General features: G+C 38.0%; 2 protein-coding genes across 3 annotated transcripts in view; one reads left to right on the top strand and one right to left on the bottom strand.

The window, feature by feature from the left end:
- The window catches only part of kcmf1 (potassium channel modulatory factor 1), a 30,542-nt gene extending 17,329 nt beyond the window's left edge, over positions 1 to 13,213 (top strand). Inside the window, exons 4-8 of one of the 2 annotated variants that reach the window (XR_010896956.1) lie at positions 1,768 to 1,869; positions 6,162 to 6,339; positions 6,525 to 6,810; positions 10,121 to 10,436; positions 10,720 to 13,213. Coding sequence is in view for 1 of the 2 variants with exons in the window: in XM_067407607.1 (XP_067263708.1) it covers positions 1,768 to 1,869; positions 6,162 to 6,339; positions 6,525 to 6,810; positions 10,121 to 10,382 (828 nt within the window). In the remaining variant the exon portion in view is untranslated. Of the gene's footprint in view, positions 1 to 1,767; positions 1,870 to 6,161; positions 6,340 to 6,524; positions 6,811 to 10,120 lie in introns of both variants that reach the window. The other variant, XM_067407607.1, reaches the window with a different exon arrangement.
- Positions 13,214 to 15,009: 1,796 nt separating this feature from the next.
- ntrk2b (neurotrophic tyrosine kinase, receptor, type 2b) overlaps positions 15,010 to 25,063 on the bottom strand; it is a 47,971-nt gene continuing 37,917 nt past the window's right edge. The window contains exons 17-18 of the mRNA XM_067407376.1: positions 21,566 to 21,724; positions 15,010 to 21,348 (exon numbers count right to left, since the gene is read on the bottom strand). Of these exons, the coding sequence (XP_067263477.1) occupies positions 21,163 to 21,348; positions 21,566 to 21,724 (345 nt within the window). The 3' untranslated portion in view covers positions 15,010 to 21,162. The remainder of the gene's footprint in view (positions 21,349 to 21,565; positions 21,725 to 25,063) is intronic.

The raw sequence follows: 25,063 nt of genomic DNA, 5'->3' as shown, positions 1-25,063 counted from the left end.
ACTGCCTCAGAAGTCTGTCCGAAATCAATTTCGTGAGGTACCTACATGCACAAACGCTGCCAATACAAGTAAGATAGCGAGGCAGCAAGACAGCTACCTAGGTTTTCGGACGCAGCCATTATTTTTAACCATGTCAAAGAATTATTTCACCTGTCGCCGATTACGTTCCCCTCCAATGCATTTCGCGGGGGCGTGCCCCCGTTTCTTGACTCCACCCCCACGTGAAACCAGTGCCATAAAGAGAACCGCACAGAAAAGTGCAGCGCAAAGGAAAACCGGTATTGTGAGCGCACGCTTGACTGAAACGCAGAATAAAATGAGCGCTGCAAATGTAGGTTTGAGCATGAAAAATATGTGGCAAAGATAAAATAGGATTACAGCTGTCATTTATTTTTGTAATTGATTATATTTTTATTTTTGCACTACTTTATTTTATTTTGCAATGTATTGTTTTTGTTTGCAAAATTTATTTTTTTCCGCTCAATACTTTATTTTTCCTTTGCAATTCTTTATTTTTGTTTGCAAAACATTTTTTTATTGCTCAATTCTTTTTTGTGTTTTGCAAAACTTTATTTTTGTGCAAAACTTTAAGGCATTAATTTGACTCCATAAAGTTGACATTGCTGAACTAATCATTTATGTGCTTTTTATGCAAATTGCAGCTAATCTGACAAGATACATTTGCTTTAAAATGTTAAATATGCTCTTGCTCTTCTGGAATGGATTATGGATAATATGATAGAGAGATAAGGGGATATATTACAGGAAAATAATGATAATAGTAACCTTCTGATAATAATAATCTGCAGTTGCTTTCTATATTACCTCTGTGTGAACAGGCCTTTTAGATTTGTTTCACGTGGGATTTTGATTGTAGCGTAAAGCATCAAGCTCAATTATGTTCTGAGATTTGTAATAGAGGTGTGATTCTTTACTTGCCTCACGATTCGATTCGATGCGATTACGATTCAGAGGGTAACAATTAGATTATAAAATGTTTCTTGGTGCATCACTAAGCATCTTTTCCTCCAATTATTTTATTAATAATTATTATATTAATAATCACAAAATAGTTATTTTTGTTATTTTATCTTTATTAAAAATAAAAACAATGATGGAAATAAACAGTAGAACAAATACAATATAAAAAAGAAATGGAATTGACATCTGAAGCATTCAAGTAAGAAATAATACAGAAATTGAATCACTGCATAGTCTTTAATGTATTAATTACGAATACATTGATTATTATTAAAGCTACAAAAGTTATTCAGTCAAGACCAGTGAGTGATTCCCTCTTTTCTTGTATTGTTTTATTAACATTAATGACACAGACAGCAGCAGGTTTATATTAAGACCTAATGCATGGATCTTTCTGTGCGCGCGATTTGGGTGTGTCAGTCAGCGCGAATAAAGCATTGAGATCTTTTCTGTGGCTTATTGCACTTAATAACTGTTTAACATCAAGCATATCCCACACTTTTTCTCATTCATGCATGTTCTTTTCGTAAAAAACGAAACATCAGGTGCAACTGCTTTGCTTATGAAGGACATACACAACTTTTTTTATTAATATAGCCTATAACAAGAGTGTTTTATTTACAATAAAACGGTACATTAACATGTATGATAGGTCTATTTAATTACATTTAAAAAATAAATAAATTAAATAATTTTGTTTTTATGAATAGATAAAGAATCATTCACATCAGCATCGTAAAAACGGATATATTCCACATTTTTAAGGATTCTTTTTCTCTGTTTCAGATTTGCCCAATCTGTGCAGCTTTGCCTGGTGGCGACCCCAATCATGTGACAGATGACTTTGCTGCTCATCTCACACTTGAACACAGAGCACCTAGAGATTTAATATCCTTTTAATCTGAACCCAATATGTATATACATAATGGACCTCATTTATAAAATGCTGTTTCTGTGTAAATTGGTTCAGCGCATGTTTAATGACTGAGGCCTGTGTGTGTACACCGATTAGGCATAACATTATGACCACCTTCCTAATATTGTGTTGGTCCCCCTTTTGCTGCCAAAACAGCACCAACCCGTCGAGGCATGGACTCCACTAGACTCCTGAAAGTGTGCTGTGGTATCTGGCACCAAGGTGTTAGTAGCAGATCCTTTGACCGGACTTGTTGTTGTGCTCCTCAAACTATTCCTGAACCATTTTTGCTTTGTGGCAGGGTGCATTATCCTGCTGAAAGAGGTCACAGCCACCAGGGACTAACTTTTCCATGTGAGGGTGTACATGGTCTGCAACCATGTTTAGGTAGGTGGTACGTTTCAAAGTAACATCCAGGACCCAAGTTTTCCCAGCAGAACATTGCCCTAAGCATCACACTGCTCTGCTGGCTTGCCTTCTTCCCATAGTGCATCTTGGTGCCATGTATTCCCCAGGTAAGCGACACACAAGCACCCGGCCATCCACGTGATTTAAAAGAAAACGTGATTCATCAGACCAGGCCACCTTTTTCTTTTGCCCTGTGGTTCAGTTTTGATGCTCACGTGCCCACTGTTGCCGCTTTCGGTGGTGAACAGGGGTCAGCATGGGCACCCTGACTGGTCTGCAGCTATGCAGCCCCATATGCAACAAACTGTGATCTGACACCTTTCTATCAGAACCAGCATTAACTTCTTGAGCACTTTGAGCTACAGTAGCTCGTCTGTTGGATCGGACCACACGGGCCTGCCTTTGCTCCCCACATGCATCAATGAGCCTTTGCCGCCCATGACCCTGTCGCCAGTTCACCACTGTTCCTTCCTTGGACCACTTTTGATAGATACTGACCACTGCAGACCAGGAACACCCCACAAGAGCTGCAGTTTTGGAGATGCTCTGACCCAGTCGTCTAGCCATCACAATTTGGCCCTTGTCAAACTCACTCAAATCCTTACGCTTGTCCATTTTTCCTGCGTCTAATTCCTTAAATTTGAGGACAAAATGTTCACTTGCTGCCTAATATATCCCACCCACTAACAGGTCCCGTGATGAAGAGATAATCAGTGTTATTCACTTCACCTGTCAGTGCTCAAAATGTTATGCCTGATCGGTGTATATGTTCAAGTCACTTCAGAAGTAATCTTATGGCTCTGCCACAAAGGTTTATCGACCCTGCTCGATGCTTGCATGATGACAATGTGGTTTCTTTGCATATTTGCATTCAGAATTATTTACTAATGTCATTCCAAACCTGTATGACTTTATTTTTGTGGATCACAAAAGATGATATTTCATCATCTTGTACTGGATGTTCTTTTCCGTTCAGTTAGAATGAATGGGGGAGGCTTTTAAGCTTCAAAACAAATGTCAATGTCTGATTCATAAATGAAACATTCTTTTGAATTGGATCTTTTCAGTGAAACAATTGACCCAATTTATAAAAAAAGCCGTCTGAATGATTTGTTCACAAACTGGACTGATTCGCTTATCGAGTTCAATTCACGCAACTTGCATGATCTCTCTGGCTTTGAAGATTATCAGTGAGTAGTGACTTGAATTTCAGTGTGAATTAAATTGAAATTGAATTTCATATTACTATTAAAATACTTTAATGGTGCTTTTGTGCCATTATTTGAATCTTAAAAAATTTATTTGGCATTCATCATAATTGCATGAAAATTAGCAGCCAGTACAGTCTTAAGAATTTTTGCTTTAGTGTTCCTTGAAGGGAAAGACATACAGGTTTGAATTGGCTTGAGGGCAAGTAAATGATTACAAATTTCATTATTCAATTTATGAACTGTTCCTCTAATCCTCTAATCATTTAAAGGATAACTTTGCTGATTTTCAACCAGCTTTGTATTGTTACAATGTTGTTAGTATATGCAAATGAACTATGTACTTTCTCCGTGTCACCTGCCTCCACATCTCTGTTTACCACATCTTATCTGTTTTTGACAGCTCTAGGTCTAATGTTTAAAGGCATCTATTATGCTTTTTATATTTTTTATTTTTCCTTTCCTTTAGTGTGTAATATAGCTGCTTGTGCATGTAAACAGTCTGCAAAGTTACAAAGCACAAAGTCCATACCAAAGAGAGTTAATCTCTCCAACAAAAAATACTTCCTTGAAATGCCTTGTTTGTAGTTCTGGCATTTCCGTGACTTAGCTACTTCACCATGTTACGCCGGTTTCACACTGCAAGCGTAAGCAGCTCGTATTTTTTCACCGTGCATGTTAACCAGTGGATGCATTCACACTGGCAGCAGGAGCAGCGTGTAAGCGTCAAGCAGGAGTGTCGCGTGAGCAGCAGTGAAGCAGGGTTTTTCGGCGCCGAGTCTATTTTTGCTGCGCTGCTGACGCTCAATTAAAGTGAACACGCTTTTGATGGACAAAATAAATATAATTTCACACAAAAAGTGTTCAAAATGCACAGAATAAGCATGTCTAGTGTGTTTTAACAAGAATTTGAGTATGAAAGAAAAGAAAATTAAGAATCAAAAATATGTATTGAAGATTTACACATTTAAACTTGTTTTTAATTATTCAGGTTGGGTTAAAGTATGGTGTATTATAAAAAACTAAACTAAACTAGCCAGAAAATATGATATATAAACATTATTTTAGTTATTACACAGACAGATATATAGGCTGCAGCATACCCAAATCAAACCCAAGTTTGCTGGCTTTTTTCACCGAGTTTGCTGTCCTGTAAACTAGGGCTGGGCGATATATCGAATGCTTTTGTCAAGCTGACAAGCCACGCAATATCACGTTCAATATCGACGGCGATTCATATTGATATTGAACGTGATATTGCGTGGTTTGTCAGTGAACTACGGCTCTATTAAATGGCGCTCCATTTGAAAGCAGGTGATGGCGATTTAGCGGTAATCAGGGAACCGCCCTACTGTAAACATGCACGTGGCAGATGATGTAAAACACAAAGCTTACCTCATTTGTGTGCAGCAATGGATGACATGAGGCTTTTATTTATTTTTATATTTGTTTATATGCGAATGTTGTACACCTCCCAATGTTAGCAAATTTTCAAAGACTCTCAAGTTTATAAATTACCAACTTATAAAAACAAATTTATGGCTGTCTTAGTAAAAAAATGCTCACTTTATATGTAGCTTCGAGCCGCTGCAGTGACGATATAGTTCCGCTCGCGCGCCGCTTAAGCTTGCAGTGTGAAACGGGCGTTACACATTTGCATAATGCCCGTCTGCTGGCTTGCTTTAGCCCATTCTCAAAAAACAGCTATTATTTTGCTATGTTAAGGAGATGCTGCTTTGTTCGCTGCAAGGGCAAAAAACATTGTACGGACTTCCAATGCGGACGTCATAGTTACTATAGATGTAATACTGTTTACAGCTCCTCAGGAAGTCTTGGAAGCTGAAACTTGATTATGGTAAGGCATTACATTTCTGACGCATGCTCTAAGCAGTTGACCAATCATGAGAGACTGGCCCAGAGATGACCAGTCAGAGTAGTTTGGTTATTTCGGAAGGGTAGCTTTAAAGAGAACGGAGCCAAAACAGAGCGTTTCAGGCAGAGGTTAAAATGTAGAGTTAGAAAATGTATTTACTTATTTATTTTTTTACTTTAAACCATGTAAATGTATTCTAGCAGACCCCAAAAATAAAAGTATGAACTTGTAAACTTTCTTTAAAACTACAGATTAAACACCCACAGACATTCCTATCAACAGAGGGGTGGCACCAAAATCAAAAGTAAATTATGGGTGTTTAAGTTTTTGGCAAAAGGGAATGAAACAATTTTCTCTTTGTTTTTTTGGTCTAGTCATGTAGCACCAATTTCAAAAATTTTCTTTTGAGTTTATACTGCATAGACAACCAAGTTTTATTTAAAGCCCATCTTGCCAGCAGCAAATTATGCATGTTAGTGCTTGGAGGTTTTAAAATTTGTGTTTGATTTATTATTTTTTAGGCTTTTGCCTCTTTTCATCTCTGTGCAATAAAGTGATGAAGTGACAGGAAATAGTGGGAGGCAAAAAGAGTAATAAAATCTGGACACATCATTAATCGGACTCAAACTCGAAAGTGCATAAACGCCACAGCTAATTGTGTCTGTCTGTGCATTATGACCATATTAGTTGAATCAGCATGAGATGTGATGAGTCTTCTGCATTGGGTGTGTGGTGACGTATTCTCAACCAGTTGCTCCTTAACCAGCGTGTGCACGATGAGAGCAGCGGCGTGCGGCACGTCCGTCGGATGTTCCACCCTGGACGGGGGCTGGGCGGTCCTCGGGCACGCAGGACTAACATGCACTTTACCAGCAGCTCCACTGGTGGGCTCTCCTCTTCACAAAGCTCCTCCTACTCTCCAAGCAATAGGGAAGCCATGGACCCCATAGCAGGTGTGTAATGTGTTAAGGACAGGAAATAAGAAGAATGTACACAGAACTTTTAATTACCTTAGATTTTCATGTACCAAGTTTTTCCATGTTCTTTAATGTGTACCAAGTCTGTTTTGATGGTCTTCTCACACAATCTTTTGTTTTTGTTGTTGTCTTTCTCCGTCTCCCTGTGTCTGTATCACCAGAGTTGCTCTCTCAGCTGTCGGGTGTGCGGCGCTCCGCGGGAGGACAGCTCAACTCTTCTGGACCCTCGGCCTCGCAGCTGCAGCAGCTGCAAATGCAGCTTCAGTTGGAGCGTCAGCAGGCGCAGGCGGCACGCCAGCAGCTGGAGACGGCCCGCAACGCTACACGCCAACGCAGCAACCCTAGCAACATCAGCGCCAGCATCCCGCCTCCCAGCACCGCCACAAACACAGCCATGACTGAGAGCAACCCGCTGGCCTCCCACAGCTCCCAGTTCCTTCTCACACGGTAAGGCTCAGACCTCACCATAGGCTTACAATTGTTGATGTATTATTAAAGGGGTGGGTCTTACATCATGAGCTCACTATGACATCATCTCTAGTATCTAATGTTTTAAGTTCAGGCTACTCATTTCCATACACGTAATCACATGTGCATGGCACTTGTGGCTTTTAAGCTCATAATAGCTTTATAAAAGCAGTCAATTGGTCAATGACATGAACAGGGTTCCTATACAGTTTGGAAAAGTGTGGATTTTTTATTTATTTTTTATTTTTTAATAATTTCCTGGTCTGGATAAGTATGGAAAAAAGAAAATCAAATATGGGAAAATATTTGTGTTTCCAGACTATTGCCCCTATTCAATTTTCTAAAATATAAAATTAAGAATCTCTTAAAAATAAATATTTAAGTATCATACAAGCAGAATATTTTCATGGCAAAAATTTAGTGATTGTCAAACAAAAATTCAAGGTGTACATTTTCATTATGCAAAATTGTTTGTCTTTGCCATAAGTGAGTCTCTTTTGAACTTCACTAACAAATGTGCGTGTGCCACTCAAACCAGCAACAGATACAAAGGAACAATCAATCAACTAAATCAGATTGTACTTTGCTGTTTGGTGATCGCGTAACGTCAAACAACGATTTCAGTATCAAACCAATGTTACAGGTGATTATGTGTAGGTTATAGGGCTGGAACAAAACATAGATTCTTGATTCTCGGTTTGCAATACAATGAATCTGGATCGATCCTGATATTTTCTCTCTCTGGTTAATTCTGAGCTTATTATAACCGTAGATCACGCTGTAGGCTAGTTTTGAACCACACACTTAAATTCTCACGATGAAGAATGCTGGACAGCGATCATGTACCTATGTCCAATAGCCATACAGTTTTCAGTCCCTCCCCACCAGGAACAATTGCAGCCTATGACAATGATCCAACAATCCAATCAGTTCTTGATGGAAAAAATTAAGTCCCATCCTTAACATTTTTTCTCCTTCAAGAAATAATTTTATTAAGACGTACCGGGATATTATTCAGATATAGATTGGACAATGAAACCGAAACACTGGCCAATGTAGTGTTGGAGGTTTCACACCTATATCTGGTGGACAGTCTTAACTGATTGCACATTCCATCAGTAAGAGCAGAGCGTGAAGTTTGAATTAGCAGAGCAATAGCACGGCTGAAAAAAGGACAGTTCAAAACAGGTCTTGTTGGTGCATTTCTCACTGTATTTGAGGGGACCTCAAACCATTGTGACTTTTAAAAAAGGACTAAAACATTTATTTTTAGGAGAACTTATGACTTTTAACTATTAAATCTATTACTATTTTATCCTCTTTAAATGATCTTAATTGTAGCACTTTGAGATTTGTTCCAAATGTAAAGTGCAGTACAAATAAAATGTTATTATTATTATTATTATATATTCTCACTGGCAAGTCTTTGTGGTGTATGGAGAGCTATGGTATCCAGGGTAATGTCGGCATACCACAACGCAGGATGAACCACATCCAACAGGAGTAACTGTCGATGCAAGACCGTTGTGACGTCAGTGTATCAAGACAAATTGATGCTGTATTGGCTCTGCATCATACTAATAAATTATTGTAGTCTAAAACCAGGTGTTTCATTTCATTGTCCAACCCCTGTACAATAAGGGAAATGACAATTGCAAGTTTCATGCTACCTTTTTTGACATTTACAAAGAAAAAGTAGTTAAAATGTTGGATTATTTATTTATTTATTTATTTTATTATTATTTATTTTTTTTTGCAGGAATATTATGGAAAATAGGTGATTAAAATATCCGATAATTTGAGTAGGTAGGCTAGGTAGGGGTGGGCAATATGACCAAAGTCTTGTATAATGAAATGAGTCATTTAATTTCATGATAGTGATATATATCATAAGTTATTTATTCTTAAAATAAATTTATATAAATTTTTGATACCATTGCAATTTTATAAATCTCATCAATTTTAATATCACAAACTAATACTAGCCTAACCTAACATAAGTAATATAAATAAATGAATAAATTAAAAAAAATTAAAAAAAATAAAGCTCACTGAAGACAAGTCAGTGATGAAATGGAAACAAAGAAATTTTCAGGTAATATTACACATAATGTTTACAAGGATTCTCACAAAGATAGGCATTATGACACACATGTGTGTTTGACGTTCAAGCTCAATAAGGCGCCAAAAAGAACTCCGTACTCACGCTCGTTTTTGTTGTCGTGGCTGGCGGCGGGAGCTGTTTGGCGCGCCGCTTTCGTGACGCCAAAGGTTTGGAGACATCACACAAGTTACGTTACGGCCTTCGTATTGTAACCTTATCAAAAAACCTAATAAAATATGAAAATAGATATTCCCAAATATTTAATATTATGCTATAGGGAATTGCTCTCAACATACATGGATTTTTTTTAATGACCCGCCCCGCAAATAAAGTGACAATTTTTTAACCCGCTCCAACCCGACCCGCAGGTTACCCGCGGGTTATGAGACGACCCGCGCATCTAATGCGCATATACCGAAATTAGTTCTCTTTCACTGCTTATTGCGCTTGAATGGTTTAAAATCACTTGATTTTAAACAGCAACGCATTCAAATGATACGCTTTTGTGATGGTGCAGCACGCCAACGTCATGTGAGCGTAAACTGCAATAGAGACGATGGACCAAAACCAGTTGACACATTTCTACCGGTAAATCGTGTTAGTTCAGGTTGTAAAAAAACTCCCCAAAAAACATACACAAGGTTACTGTGGAACTATCATGGGCCGTTCACATGTCGCATCTAAAAACACCACGGCCACATTGCTTTCTCCTTTCCAAAGCGCTCCCGTTGCATCTGTCGTTGCTATGCAACCATGACAATGAGGAAGTTTCAGCATAGATTTCTAGCCATCGCTTTAGCTCTACTACTAGATATATTTATAGAGATGAGAATTAAAAACCCGCCCTGCACAGCTGTGATCAGCTGTTCGGCTGAGCTTTCAATGTTGTTACGGAAAGGCCGAAGCTGATTGGTTGGTTGTTGTCACATGACCTGCGGTGCGCTTGTGGCATTCTGAAAAGCCATACGCATACGCGTTGTTTATATTATGGCTGCACTTGCCACGTGCTTACATCTGAAATAACGAACCCTTATGGTGATATTGATTTCCACAATGTGGAAAAACGCAGATGAATTTGGGAAAATATAAAATGGGCTTCATAGGGCTGCTCTGTTACAGATTTGTAATGTTTGAGATTAGTACTTGTAATTCAGTAGTCACACTCTGTTCGTCTAATTCCACCAGGTTGAACGAGCCGAAAATGTCAGAGGCAGAACGGCAGGCGCTGGAGAGCGAGCGCGCGGACCGCAGCCTGTTCGTGCAGGAGCTGCTGCTGTCCACACTAATGCGAGAGGAGAGCTCGTCTTCCGACGAGGACGAAAGGCGAGACTTTGCTGACTTCGGCGCCATGGGCTGCGTGGACATCATGCCTTTAGACGTGGCTCTGGAGAGCCTCAACCTGAAGGAGAGCTCCACAGGCAAGGAGCCTCCACCACCTCCTCTTTGATGATATCCCACCACAACGCAGACAATGTCCTCTGTGCTGTAACTGCCAATGACGGTGGGCAAAAAACACAGCTCTCTCTAATTTTTTTTTTCTTTTTTTCTTTTCTTTTTTTTCGGTGATTGTAATTTCAGGTCTGTCACCTTTGTTACATTGTATAAATCCATGAAAGGAGAGCGAGAGGAAAAAAAAATCAAAATACATCAGAACAGGCGTGTGAGAGAGTGAGCGAAACCGAGAGACAGATAAACGGAGCGAGAGAGAAAATAAGAAATATAAATATATAAATATATATAAGTTGATAATCAATTCCACATAACTAATTTTTTTCCTTTAGCAGGTGAGCGTAGGTATCTGTGGCAGACCTCTGCTTCCTGTGTCTTGCAAAAGGCTCTCCTTATAAATACTCCACATTCAAAAACTGAAGAGGAAACAAGAGACCTTCTCTAATGAAGCTGCTGTGTGTATTTATGAATATTAATGAATAAAAAGTGCTTGGATGGTTTACCATAACTACTGCATGAGGTTATTTGCAGCGTGCATGATTTTTAATGACCTTGTCATTAAAAAGGCAAAATATCCCAAAGCTTTCTTTAACCTTATTTTTTCCCAGGATTACTTGAAATGGGTGAAATTTTTTGTTTAATATGGAAATCGACAGCAAAATTGGAACCTGCATTAGCTTCGTGAGAAAAACCGCTAAATGCTTTTGTCACTCGGCTCCAATCTGCCTCTCCTCGTCTGTGACACTATAGAGCGCAACAGTGACCGCCCGCTTTATCAACGACCTGGGTTTCACAAGTGTTTTTCCCAGTCATTTTCTTCATGAGGATAAAAAATTTAGCGACCAACTTTAAGATTAATTGCAACATTACAAACCTTAATTTGTATTGAAAAATAAAAAGGTATGGAAAAAAGACAAAGGCTATACTCCTCAACCCATCAAAGCGTTGTGAATGACGTGATCAAATAAAAATTACGCCAATGTAAAATTACTGACTTGTCATTGTAAGGATAAGAACATTACATTTCATTATACATTTTATAGCAAAATAATTTAACAAATATAGAAGTAATTTAAGGAGTGAAAATGGAATGAAAAATGCAAATTCACTTTGAAATTCACTTTGGCCAGTTTTCTTCGTAGTGCGATGGAAGAGATTAGAACAATCCTCCGTTTAAAAACAAACAAAATGCATTGATGGCAAGCCGTTGTCAAATTAAAAATTTAATCTCAAAGAAATCTTAGTTTAAACAGGCCTTTACTTGATTGTCTTTCATAGTGCTTTAAAGGGTTAGTTCAAAATGTCATTTATTACTCACCCTCATGTCGTTCTACACCCCTAAGAGCTTCGTTCATCTTCGGAACACAAATTAAGATATTTTTGATAAAATCCAATGGCTCACTGAGCACTATAATTAACGCTTACAATGCCCAGAAATAACTAAAGACATATTTAAAACAGTTCATGTGAGTTCAGTGGTTCAATCTTAATATTATAAAGGATGACTTTGGTGCTCCGAACCACTGATTCGATTCGTAAAGCTCCGACGCAGTGTTTTGAAATCGGCCATCACTAGATATTGTTGGAAAGTCATTATTTTGTTTTTTTGGCGCACAAAAAGTATTCTCGTCGCTTTATAATATTAAGATAGAACCACTGTACTCACATGAACTGTTTTAAATATGTTTTTAGTACCTTTATGGACATTGAGAGGTTCAGTGGCTTTGCTCTCAGTGGAGGCCTCACTGAGCCATCGGATTTCACTAAAAATAGCATAATTTGTGTTCTGAAGATGAACGAAGGTCTTACGGATGTAGAAGGACATAAGGGTGAGTAATAAATGACAGAATTTTCATGTTTGTGCTTTGAATTTGTTTTGCTTTTGTTTTGTTTGTTTTGCAGTGACGTCTCTGATTGGTGGAGCTCTATTCAGAATTATGGGTATTATAGTTCCTCACTGTAAATTCAGCTTGCTTTCTTTTTTTTAAATCAAACTGAGCTCATTGTTTATCTGTTTACATTAGTTTCTCTTTGTAAATGGGATTTATACTTCCGAAACCCCACTGTTGCGCTCTGTTGGACGTTTAAATGGTCTGCCCTGATTGGCCGTGGCGAATTAACACCTTAAAAATGTCTTGTTGCCTACGAGAAAAAAGACTATGCAGGTATCGACAAAAGATAACCTGCTTTTTACCATTTTAAATAGACGTCGATGTCTTAGTGTCCGTGTAACCACCAGATGTACTCTCTAACTTATGCACCTGTACAGACAAGTTAGGCTCTCCATTGTCATTTCGCTCTACTCCTCACATTTCTGCTGTTAGTACGCTTGGAACCCGTCTCTCTTCACCGGTAAAGGAGGGCGAGAGATTTGCCACGCTACAGGCTTTATGTTGAACTTCTCAAAAGAGTGACATGCTTACATACTCTCAGCTAATAGACAGCACCTTCTATTTATTCTGGGTTTTTTTTATCTGATTTTTTTTTTTTTTTTTTTTTTTTTAAGCTTTGTGATTGGTCATGCCACCTCCATGCCTATACTCTTATCCTCTATGTAAAATACAATGAGATGTATATGGAATTTGTGCGTTAACTTTCATAATGGATCTAGGACATGGGCAGACTTTCTTTTTTAATGTAAATTTAGAATACTACAATAAAAACGGCGCACAGCTTTTGATGAAAACCAAACCCCATCCTCTTACTCTCTGTGGCTGTGGTCTGAATACTAGTCACATGAATCTATTTAGAAACTAATCATACTCCCTATTCAGCTTAGTAAACACCACTGATTGTTTTTGAATGGATTTCTCATATCGCCTCGTGCTCCCAAGTTGTATCCCAAATGACGTACTACCTATGACTCGACTACTAGTCTTAATTTTAGAAGGGTTGTTTGTCATCCAGCATCGGCGCCCCTGCCTCTACGGAAAAAAAAAAGCTGAGAGATTCTTTTTTTTTTTTTCTTTTTTTTTTTTTTTCAACATCTGGGTAAGGTAAGTGCGCTTCTTGTTGGAATTTTCAGTGTGAACACATTACTCACACTTCATACTATGAAATAATGTACATATGCAAATTGGGATACGCGTCCTGTCTTTCTTGTTTCGCATAGTATTTCAGTATTTCAACTGAATAGTATTTCAATGTCAAAAAAATTCACACTTCATCTCTAAGTTTTATCAAGAAAAAGAAGAGCCCATAAATATTAAAGTGAGCTGAGCTGTGTCCCTACCACAGGCAAAATCACGAACACCACTAAGATGTCAGCCCTCAAGCCTCAAGATACCTGATGCCATTTTACCATGGGCACTTCGCCACAAGAAGTTTTGTGCAAACTACAATTGATTGTCTCTGTGAATCGTGCCTTGGTTTGGAGCAACTGTCCCTGTCACTTCACCGGCTATTGTTAGACCTAAATATTAGCCTTGGGATGCCTCTCATGCCTTACAGTGGCCTTTCTACCAAAATAACCCTTTGTGAGCAACTCCATAATACAAAACATTCAAAACCAAATCATTCATAGAAAGAAGATAAATTAGTTTAGCTTAAGTTCTTAGTAGTAAATAATGCCTTATTTTATGGCATTGTTTTGACAGAAAGAATGCATCATTTTATTTAAATCTGTAAGACAATGAATGACTGGTTCCTACACGTGGAGAAAATATATATCCCAAAAAAAAATAAATACACACAGATGCATTAAACACACAAAGGTACATTAAATCAAAAGTGACTGTAAAGGCTTTATAATATTACATAAATTGGTTTCAAATAAATGATATTCTTTAGAACTTTATATTCATCAAAGAATCCTGGTAAAAAACATTATTTTCCACATAATTATTATGCAGTACAACTCTTTTCAACATTAATGTTTCTTGTGCACCAAATCAGCATATTACATGATCTGAAGGACCATGTGACACTGAAAACTGGAGTAATGATGCTGAAATTTTAGCTTTGCATCATAGAAATAAATTACATTTTTAAACATATTAAAATAGAAAACAGTTGATTTAAATTGTCAGAATTTTTATTTTTATTTTATTTTTTTTTACTGAATTTTTGAACAAATAAAATATATGTAGCCTTGGTGAACATTTCATAAGCATTAAAAAAAAATGTTACTGCTCCCAAACCTTTAAACGGTAGTGTGTATGTGTGTGTATATAGATAGATTCCTATATATATATATATATATATATATATATATATATATATATATATATATATATATATATATATATATATATATATATATATCAGTCAAACCAGAAATTATTCAGACATTTTTTATATATTTTTACTAGTGGGTGCAGGACACTATAGTTCATTTATGTAAGTGAGGATAGCAAAATAAAAGTAAACTGTGACACATTATACTCAATTCTTCATATAATGGACTACCAGTAAAATTGATAAAAAGTTGGAACCAAAAATTATTCAGACACTTTGACCTGACCATGTTTTGCTTAAGTGATATCTGACATAATTAAGATTTTTATTTTTTTTCTGACAGTTTAACTCTGAAATCTATTTTTAGTCATATTTTATTACATTTTTTAAACCATAGTGAATAAATTGTATTAATGAATGAAATGTTCAAGGTGTCTGAATAAATTTTGGTTCGATTGTAATACTATTGCTTTAAGTAAACTGCTTTGTGCACCTTTTAAAGGTATGAATACAATTTGCAACGTATAAACAATGTTGTAAGACATACCACTTTTATTAAATGCACAGTATTACAAGGAACATTTCCACTGACTGCAGAGAAGCTTCTCACAGGATGCACAAGCATAGAGTACTGACACCTAAAGCCATGAGAGATTGAGTCTGCCGGGAGCACGCGCTCACACACACATTCACTCACAACCAGTAATCCATCTAAACCAGTAAAAGAATAGGGCAACATAAATGTCTAATTCCCGTTGCCTAAACGGTTGCATTTGACAAAGAAATGTTTTAGTGGGATTCACCCAACTGATCACAAAATGTAAAAAAAAACAAATCTTGGGTTACAAGATAAATAATGCATAAACAGTGTTCCAGTGCTCAATCACAGTTCTTCTTTCATATACAATGTTAAGAGCTTTTCAGTAATCAAATGAGGATGGGGGCTCTCTTGGCTCTTTCCCCCTGGATGTGAATCAACCCTCAGTTTAACAAAAAAGGGCGCAGTAAGCGTTGGTAACGTCAAATTGTTTACTACACAGGGGAAAAGGCTAGTTGATCAATTACAGATATTAAAAAAATCGTATTTTCATTATGAACAACTACAGGAAAAGGAAATAATACACTGATACGAAAAATAAACTGTATTTACACTCACATATTGCCAGAGGCCCATTAGATGTGTTTTTCTTCTCTTTACAATGTCACACATTTGACATGATGCCTGTTTAAAACAGAATATATAGAGAGAACATACTATTTATATAGACATCTATTAGAACTGTACAGAATGGATTATAAAGTACAGGCTGGCTATTAGAACATACAGAAATCTGTATAGCAAAAAATGGAGAAAATGCCATGTTTGTTCAATAAAGTCTTCATGTAAAGTCAGTCTGCCACAACAGAAGAAAAACTGCGCAACTGACCGAATGCATTTCTTCAATATCTGTAACATTAGCAAATATTCCCCTTCAATGTAAATAACCTCTTTCAGTGCATTTTTTTTCCTTTTTTTTTTTTTTTTTTTTTGCAGTGCTTACAATTGTAGGGTGAAAACTACAAAAATATGAGCAGTACATCTATAAAGAAAGTGCAAAGCTCTAAGAGGTCATAAGTCACTGCTCAAAAGATCATGACCGCAATGACCGACACTTGACTCGATTGGACACTGTTCGACAAACTTGTGATGTCGGCTGTTAAAAGTAGGTCCTGCCAATGGACTGTTTGGAAAGATTTTTTTGACATCAGTGTACAAAGAATGATTGATCCTGCTCATGTATATTTACAGTCTAATTGCATATATACAGATGCTTTCAAAGCAACACATCTCCAGTACTTCACACCCTGAAGCATCAGTCAGTTGGTGCAAAATGTGTTGCTGGGGACCACGAGAAGCCCCATCAATCTGAATTGAGAGAAGAAAAAAAAATGTACTCCTGCAGAGGAGGACAAGTCGAGTACTGTAGCCCTGGAGTTAGTCAACAGTAATGATAGTCAGGTTGAGGAACTCAACGAGATTTAGTTTTGATTGGCCTCGAATGTTTATTTTGTGTAATATTAAAGTAAGCCCTAAGAATGAACAACAGTAATAGTGATGCTTGCCTTAGCAAACTCCACTATGGAAATACCTACAGTGCATTCAGAAAGTATTTAGATTCCTTCATTTTTTTTTATGTTTCACCCTTAAGGTACAGTGACAGTAGTGAAATGTCTTGGACAAAAATTGTCCATTTTCAATAATGTAGTGTTGTATGGAGAACAGCTCACACAGTAGTCACTTTCAAACCAAGCAGCTTTTTGATGCAGCAAACTCTGAAATCTGCGTGGGGGAAATCATTTGAAATTCCAATTGAAGTGACTGGATTTCTGTGAAAATTCAAAGTGGTAAATGTGACCTAACCTTTAAGTTTTTTCACCTCAGTCTACACTCCATACCACATAACAGAACCGTCACATGGGGTGTGCGATTGCACAGGGTTTTTATAATGACCATCTAATCTAGAATGTTAAAAGTGAAGACAAACTGATCAACATGAATCATATTCAAAATTGTAATGATAATTATAGACTACTGCCACCTGCTGGTAGAGACAGTTATTTCCGCTCACACAGGCACAGAACTTAAAGGCAGGAACACACCAAGCTGACGCCGTCGAACTAGTGGCGACGAAAGCAGACTGCAGGGTTGGCTCACGTCGGCAGCGCCTGGGTCCAAAGTTGCCCTGACACCAAATCGACGCTCGACAGTCGACGGCCAAGTAGCACGTCTGTTCTGTGCCTGCGAAAGATGAAATGCCTTTCCGTACCAGCAGGTGGCTGTAGCTGAACAGCCAATCAATGATCAGTTGGCCCGACGGACCGGCGAGCTCCGACACCGATTCAACATTGTCGAATCGGCCAGGGAAAAAAAACGACGAGGACCAACTTCAGCCGACTCAGTGCGGAACACACTTGAGAAAATTTTGTCGGCCGACCGTAGGCTTGGTGTGTTCCTGCCTTAAGAGCTACTTGGCTGTTGTGTTCAAGCTCACATTTTTTGGCCCAAAAACAGACGATGCGAGGTGACAACACATTCAGCTTTTTTCGCCTCTAATTCTTTGTCAGTTTGGTATGTCATGGGCTTAACTCTAAATGGGCCTCTCAAATTTATTAAAAATATAAAACTGAAATATCACAATTTGACATAAGTATTCAGTTTCTTTGCTAAGACATTTGAAATTTAGCTCAGGTTGCATCCCATTTCTCTGGATCATCTTTGAGATATATCTACACTTCGACTGGGGTTCACCTGTGGCAAATTTAATTGATTAGACATGATTTGGAAATGCACAAACCTGTCGATTTAAAGGGATAGTTCACCCAAAAATGAAAATTTGCTGTTAATTTATTCACCCTCAGGCCATCCAAGGTGACTTTTTTCTTCAGTAGAACAGTAAAGAAAATTTATAGCTGAAACTGTGGTCCTCGGTTATTCACATAATTGAAGTCAATGGATGCCATCACTTTGAGATAAAGAAAAAAAACAACATATGCAGACAAATCAAAATTAATATCTGCGGCTCCTGATGATGCATTGAGGTCTTGAGAAGCAAAATGATTATTCTGTGCAAGAAACTGGATATTTATTTACACCATTATTTACAACACCTAAGTGCGTTCACAGCAGTCTGAAACGCAAGCTTTCGGACGCATAAAGACGTATGAGTTCCAACACTGGGAATATGTGAAAAGGCATTCTTCCCAAGTGAGCAAAATTACATGAGGGTGGGCAATAAATGACATTATCTAACCCTTTAATTTTGTTTTCTCTGCATGTTTTTTGTTTTGTTTTTTTAACTCAAAGTGACAGCACCCATTGACTTCCATTATAGGAATCACAGATAACTGCAGTGAAGAAATAAAAAAATCACCTACATCTCGGATGACCTAAGGGTGATTTGATGTCAGGGTAAAAACCAAGCCATGAGGTCAAATGAACTGACTGCAGAGCTCAGAGACAGAATTGTGTCGAGGCACAGATCTGGGAAATGCTACAAAAAAATCCTGTTGTATTGAAAGTCCCCAAAGGCCCAGCAGCCTCTATAATTCCTACACGGAAGCCTCTCCTCAATGCAGACAGAAAAAAGTACCACAATAAAAGGCACCTAAATGACTCTCAGACTGAGAACCAAGAAACCAGGCACCTCTTGTCACCTGTGCAATACCCTCCCAACAGTGAAGCAGTGGGGGTGTTTTTCAGAGGCAGGGACTGGGAAACTGGTCAAGGTAGAAGGAAAGCTGAAAACCGCAAAATACAGAGATATCCTTAATGAAAACCTCAAGACCTTAGACTGGTCCAAAGGTTCACCTCCAAACTGGACATTGACCCTAAGCACACAGCCAAGACAACGCAAGAGTGGCTTAGGGACGACTCTGAATGTTCTCAAGTGACACAGCCAGAGCTTGAAATTGAACTCAATGAATCAAACGTCTTGGGAGAGACCTGAAAATCTCTGTCCACCAACAGTGCCCATCCGACCTGACAGAGCTTGAATGAATTTGCAGAGAATAATGGCAGAAATTCCTTAAATCTAGGTGCGCAAAGCTTGCGACTTCACACCCATAAAGACTCGAGGATGTAATCGCACCGAATGTGATTCAGCCAAGTACTAAGTTAAGGGTCTGAATACTTACATCATTGTGATATTTCAGTTTTTTCTTTTTAATAATTTTGGAAAGTTTTTTTCTTTGTCATTATTGGATTAGGAGTGTTGACTGATGTAATTTTTCTTTTTTAATAGGGCTGCAACATGATAAAATGTGAAAAAATGACTCTAAGTTTCTAAATACTTTCCAAAAGCATTGTATAATGTCATATGACAATTCTAGTTTCCATTCAGTCTTTTGTAGTCCTCCTCTGGTAACTTGTTTGGTGGGGTTGAAACACAAGTTGAATCGGGACGGTCCCTTCATAGGGTCTTCCTGTCGTGACCTCAGGGACAGTACGACTTGTGCCATTCTCACATGAACATTCACTTCACAGTGCCCACCAAGCCCATCGCTTTGAAACGGACCACAATACATCGAAAACAAATCGATCATAGATTATCACATACAAATATTATTTAGCAGTTATTTCGCAGTTGTTACATAAACAGATAATAATGAATAATCAGAGAGCAAATAAAATCCAGCTGTTCAGGCAGGTTTGTTGCATTATGGATAACATCTATGGTTTGTTCTCCCCAGAAACATGTAAGAAAAAATCTTCAGTCTTTGCAAAGGCAAGTTCCATCAAATTGCAACATGACGATGATTAAGGGTGCCTACACACTAGTCTATGCTATGTCGGAGAATGCTGGGAATTCGTTGATTTTGATGCTCTGTGACCAAAAGTGGAGAGAATTTGGAATTTGGCTGCAACGCGTTCTGACGTAGGCATCCGTAGACCAATGAGAATCCCTGGGAGGCGGGTCCAGTTGTGCTTTCAGAAATCCAATTGACTGTATTTCCAGCTTGATTTCAAACTGCCCAAGTTCTTTCCATCCATCCATTCTCCAAAACCGCTTGTCCTATGTAGGGAGAGCCTATCCCAGCATATTGGGCCGAATGTTGGGAAATACCCTGGATGGATTTCTAGTCCATCAGATCATTTTCTAGTGTGTAAGCACCCTAAGGTTAAAAAAAGAGACAAGAACAGCATCTCTCCCATTGTTCTTCGAACCACAGTTCGAGAGACAAGTGCCCTTTGATTCAGAACTTCAGCGCATATGACCAGGGAGCCAAACAAAGTCTGTGGAAATACTTCAGTGCCACTGCTGGTGACTTTGCCTCTGTGCTCACTCCAAACACTCTGTGTCCAACCTCAAGCCTCTTCCTAAGAAAAAAAAAAAAAAAAAAAGGGAGGCGTCTTTGTCGCTGTGCTTCTATTACAAAGTTCGCACTGAGTTCGATGGGGTGCACTGAGACGTCCAAAAACGCCTTTCATCAACCTCAGCGTTAGACATCAAAACTTGGCACAGAATAGTCTAAAATTAGATAAGATGTGTTTTTTTTTTTTTTTTAAAAATCTAAATGAAACATGAATAGCAGTTCCATGATTGTTACTCGATAATTTGCAGTATGAATAGTATTGCGATCTGCCAGAATGTCGCCAGGGCGTCATCAGCGTTGTGCTAATGACTGGGTCCTCATCAAGTCCAAATTTTGTCCATCTCGATAAACAAATGGTGACAGGAAAAACAAGTGTAAACTTTCCCAAACCGACTTACCTTTTTAAAAAAGGTTCTTAAACAAAAGGTCTACATTGTCTCTGACGCATATTTACAACAATCAGATGTTTCCGTCTGTAGACCATTTGGGGTTTTTAGAAAACACAATGATGCAGTACAGATATGGACATGTCCAGACGTGGAAAAACTCAAAGCAATGCACACAGTCAACTTTAAGGCCTTTAGTCTATGTGGTGAGAAGGCTGAAGCACAAGCCATTTTTATGAACACACACACACACACACACATATATACAACCACTCAAATTATATTCCACCCCTTACTCCTTTTATACCATGCATTCACACACTCTTTCTTACTAACAATTGCACACCCATACTGGCAAACAGATCAGCCCAGGATGTCCAGGTAAACAGGCGATGCCTTGGCCAGGCTCTGGAGCAGATTGTGGATTTCTTTGATGTTGAGTCTCATGTAGGGCTCCCTCTGCCAGCAGCCCAGCATTAGGTCATACACCTCTTTGGGGCAAGTACGAGGTCTCTGCAACACCCGACCCTGTGTGATGCACTCGATCACCTGCAGGAGGCAGCACAAACACAGTTCAGAATGACAACTGAATGCAGGCTCCACCAAGGTGCATCGGCCTGCCTAGAAACAGTAGTATTTACATGGTACCAGGTTGAACGCAAATGAAGAAGTACTAATCAATGTGTGTGAATAATCAAACTTCCCTCCCTACTTATGAGACTTACTTATGAGATATTGTAGGATTAGTTAACATCTGATGTCTTACCTCGTTGTTTGAGAGCTGGTACCAGGGTTGCTTGCCGTAGGTGAAGATTTCCCAGAGGACCACACCCAGACTCCAAACGTCACTCTCTGTGGTGAATCTCCTGTACATGATGCTCTCTGGGGGCATCCAGCGGATGGGTAGCATGGTGTGACCACCCACCTGATATAAGAGATACAGATTCACAGTCACTTATAGAAGCACATGCACTTATCTAGATAGAAAGATAGATCAATTTTATTTGTCCTCAAAGAGTAAATTCGTCTTCACAATGGGTGCGTATGTAAACAGCACAGTACATATAAACATATCAACTATATACTGTTGACTATATACAAACTATATACTGTTGTTATTAATTGTTATTAAATGTGTCATAATGTTTTAATTTCTGAATAACATATTTTATTAACTAAAAGTGTAAATTAATGTGTTTTACTTAATAGATTAAGTATTACTTAATCTATTAATCATATACTCTTTATTAATTGCTGATGCAGTAATCATTAATTAATGGTTTAGTTCTTCATGAGTCATGCATTAACACATGATTATCTGTGCATTAGTTAGGCATGAATTATTTCATATTAGTGCACCCATATTGTAATGTGTTACCCTTAATGTTAATCTTCAAAAACACTAATGTGAAAGATTATATTTAAGTGTTATAAAATATAACTGTATCTTTCACAAATGTCATCCCTGTATCCCTAATACTTTAAATGTATTATTTTCATTTATTATTAGTTAAATGTATTAGTATTGATTAGTAATCATTTTCTGTTCATCATAGAATCCTGAACAAAACAATCGTCACAGTTTTCATGAAAATATTAAGCAGATCAACTGTTTTCAACATTGATAATCATAATAAAAATGTGTCTTGAGCAGCAAATCAGTATACTGGAATGATTTCTGAAAGATCATGTGACACTGAAGACTGGAGTAATGCCTGCTGAAAATTCAGCTTTGCCATCACAAGAATAAATTACATTTTACAATTATTAAAATAGAAAATTTTAACAGTATTTCACAATATTACTGGGTTTTTTTTTAGTATTTTTTTTTTTTTTTTAAATGAGCCTTTGTGAACAATAGACTTTCAACAAAAATGTACCAACCCCAAACTTTTGAACAGTAGTGTATACTTACTAGTAATTTCAATAACTGGGTAATAACTATTTAATAATACCATTATGTTCAAACCCATTGAACATAAACCTAAACCTACAGTAAGTACCTGCTCTAAAGTTCATTAGATAGCACAATGAACTTTCCACCCATTCAAAGACCAGAAGAATAGGAATTGTGACATTGAAAATTATGCTTGCATAAATTGGAGATACCTCATCCACCCTCAGATTTGGCTTTAACAATGTAACAGGAGAGAATTATCTTGATATGAAACATGTAGTTTGCAGCCAATGTCTTATGTAAATCCACCAGTTGCCCGATGACTGCAGTGTTTTGCCACAATACCTAGTTTATTGCAAAACCTAAAACAATTTGACCTCATTATCATGAAATTGCATTGCATGAATCCTGGAGATCATGCAATGTCAAAATCCTTTTTTTCCCCTTTTTATTTTTTGTATTGTTATACAGCACAGGGAGCTGATATTCCCTCATCACACACACACACACACACACACACACACACACACACACACACACACACACACGGCTGCTGACACAGCAGAGTGTTTCCGGCTGTGTTGGCAGGATGCAGGTTTGGGAGAGCCCTTCAGTGTCAGATGGTCTGTGCTTTTTCTGGAAGAACTCACTGTGGGGAACTGTTGGTTTTTGAGGCACTTTCATATTTACAGTATTTAATCAGCTGTTCATAGGCATGCATTTAAATAATCATTAGTCATAATAAATCATAATAACAAAAGTGTTCATGAAGAAAACTGCCCTTTGCTTTTAGGTGTTCTTTTTATCCCTATGAATTTGTCAGATATGTGTTCAACAGATTACATACATGTTCAACATATAAATTTACATTTACATGTTCAACATAAAAAAATAGTTTTGCCTTTAACTGGCAAATGAGAAATGTCAAGGGTTGGAATCAGGAAATACAAACCCGATTCCAAAAAAGTTGGGACACTGTACAAATTGAGAATATAAACAGAATGCAATGATGTTTGAGTTTCAAATTTTAATATTTTATTCAGAATACAACATAGATGACATATAAAATGTTTAAACTGAGAAAATGTATAATTTTAAGGGAAAAATAAGTTGATTTGGCATCAACACATCTCAAAAAAGTTGGGACAAGGCCATGTTTACCACTGTGTGGCATCCCCTCTTCTTTTTATAACAGTCTGCAAAAGTCTGGGGACTGAGGAGACAAGTTTAGCAATAGGAATGTTGTCCCATTCTTGTCTAATACAGGCTTCTAGTTGCTCAACTGTCTTAGGTCTTCTTTGCCGCATCTTCCTCTTTATGATGCGGCAAATGTTTTCTATGGGTGAAAGATCTGGACTGCAGGCTGGCCATTTCAGTACCCGGATCCTTCTCCTACGCAGCCATAATGTTGTAATTGATGCAGGATGTGGTCTGGCATTGTCATGTTGGAAAATGCAAGGTCTTCCCTGAAAGAGACGACGTCTGGATGGGAGCATATGTTGTTCTAGAACTTAGATATACCTTTCAGCATTGATGGTGCCTTTCCAGATGTGTAAGCTGCCCATGCCACACGCACTCATGCAACCCCATACCATCAGAGATGCAGGCTTCTGAACTGAGCGCTGATAACAACTTGGGTTGTCTTTGTCCTCTTTAGTCCGAATGACATGGCGTCCCAGTTTTCCAAAAAGAACTTCAAATTTTGATTCGTCTGACCACAGAACAGTTTTCCACTTTGCCACAGTCCATTTTAAATTAGCCTTGGCCCAAAGAAAATGCCTGTGCTTCTGGATCATGTTTAGATATGGCTTCTTTTTTGACCTATAGAGTTTTAGCCAGCAACGGCGAATGGCACAGTGGATTGTGTTCACTGACGATGTTTTCTGGAAGTATTCCTGAGCCCATGTTGTGATTTCCATTACAGTAGCATTCCTGTATGTGATGCAGTGTCATCTAAGGGCCGAAGATCACGGGCATCCAGTATGGTTTTCCGGCCTTGACCCTTACGCACAGAGATTGTTCCAGATTCTCTGAATCTTTGGATGATATTATGCACTGTAGATGACGATAACTTCAAACTCTTTGCAATTTTTATCTTAGAAACTCCTTTCTGATATTGCTCCACTATTTTTCGCCGCAGCATTGGGGGAATTGGTGATCCTCTGCCCATCTTGACTTCTGAGAGACACTGCCACTCTGAGAGGCTCTTTTTATACCCAATCATGTTGCCAATTGACCTAATAAGTTGCAAATTTGTCCTCCAGCTGTTCCTTATATGTACATTTAACTTTTCCGGCCTCTTATTGCTACCTGTCCCAACTTTTTTTAAATGTGTAGCTCTCATGAAATCCAAAATGTGCCAATATT

The sequence above is a fragment of the Chanodichthys erythropterus genome, chromosome 13 (genome assembly GCF_024489055.1).
Source record: "Chanodichthys erythropterus isolate Z2021 chromosome 13, ASM2448905v1, whole genome shotgun sequence".
Taxonomy (NCBI): domain Eukaryota; kingdom Metazoa; phylum Chordata; class Actinopteri; order Cypriniformes; family Xenocyprididae; genus Chanodichthys; species Chanodichthys erythropterus.
This window is presented reverse-complemented; position numbering and strand designations above follow the sequence as displayed.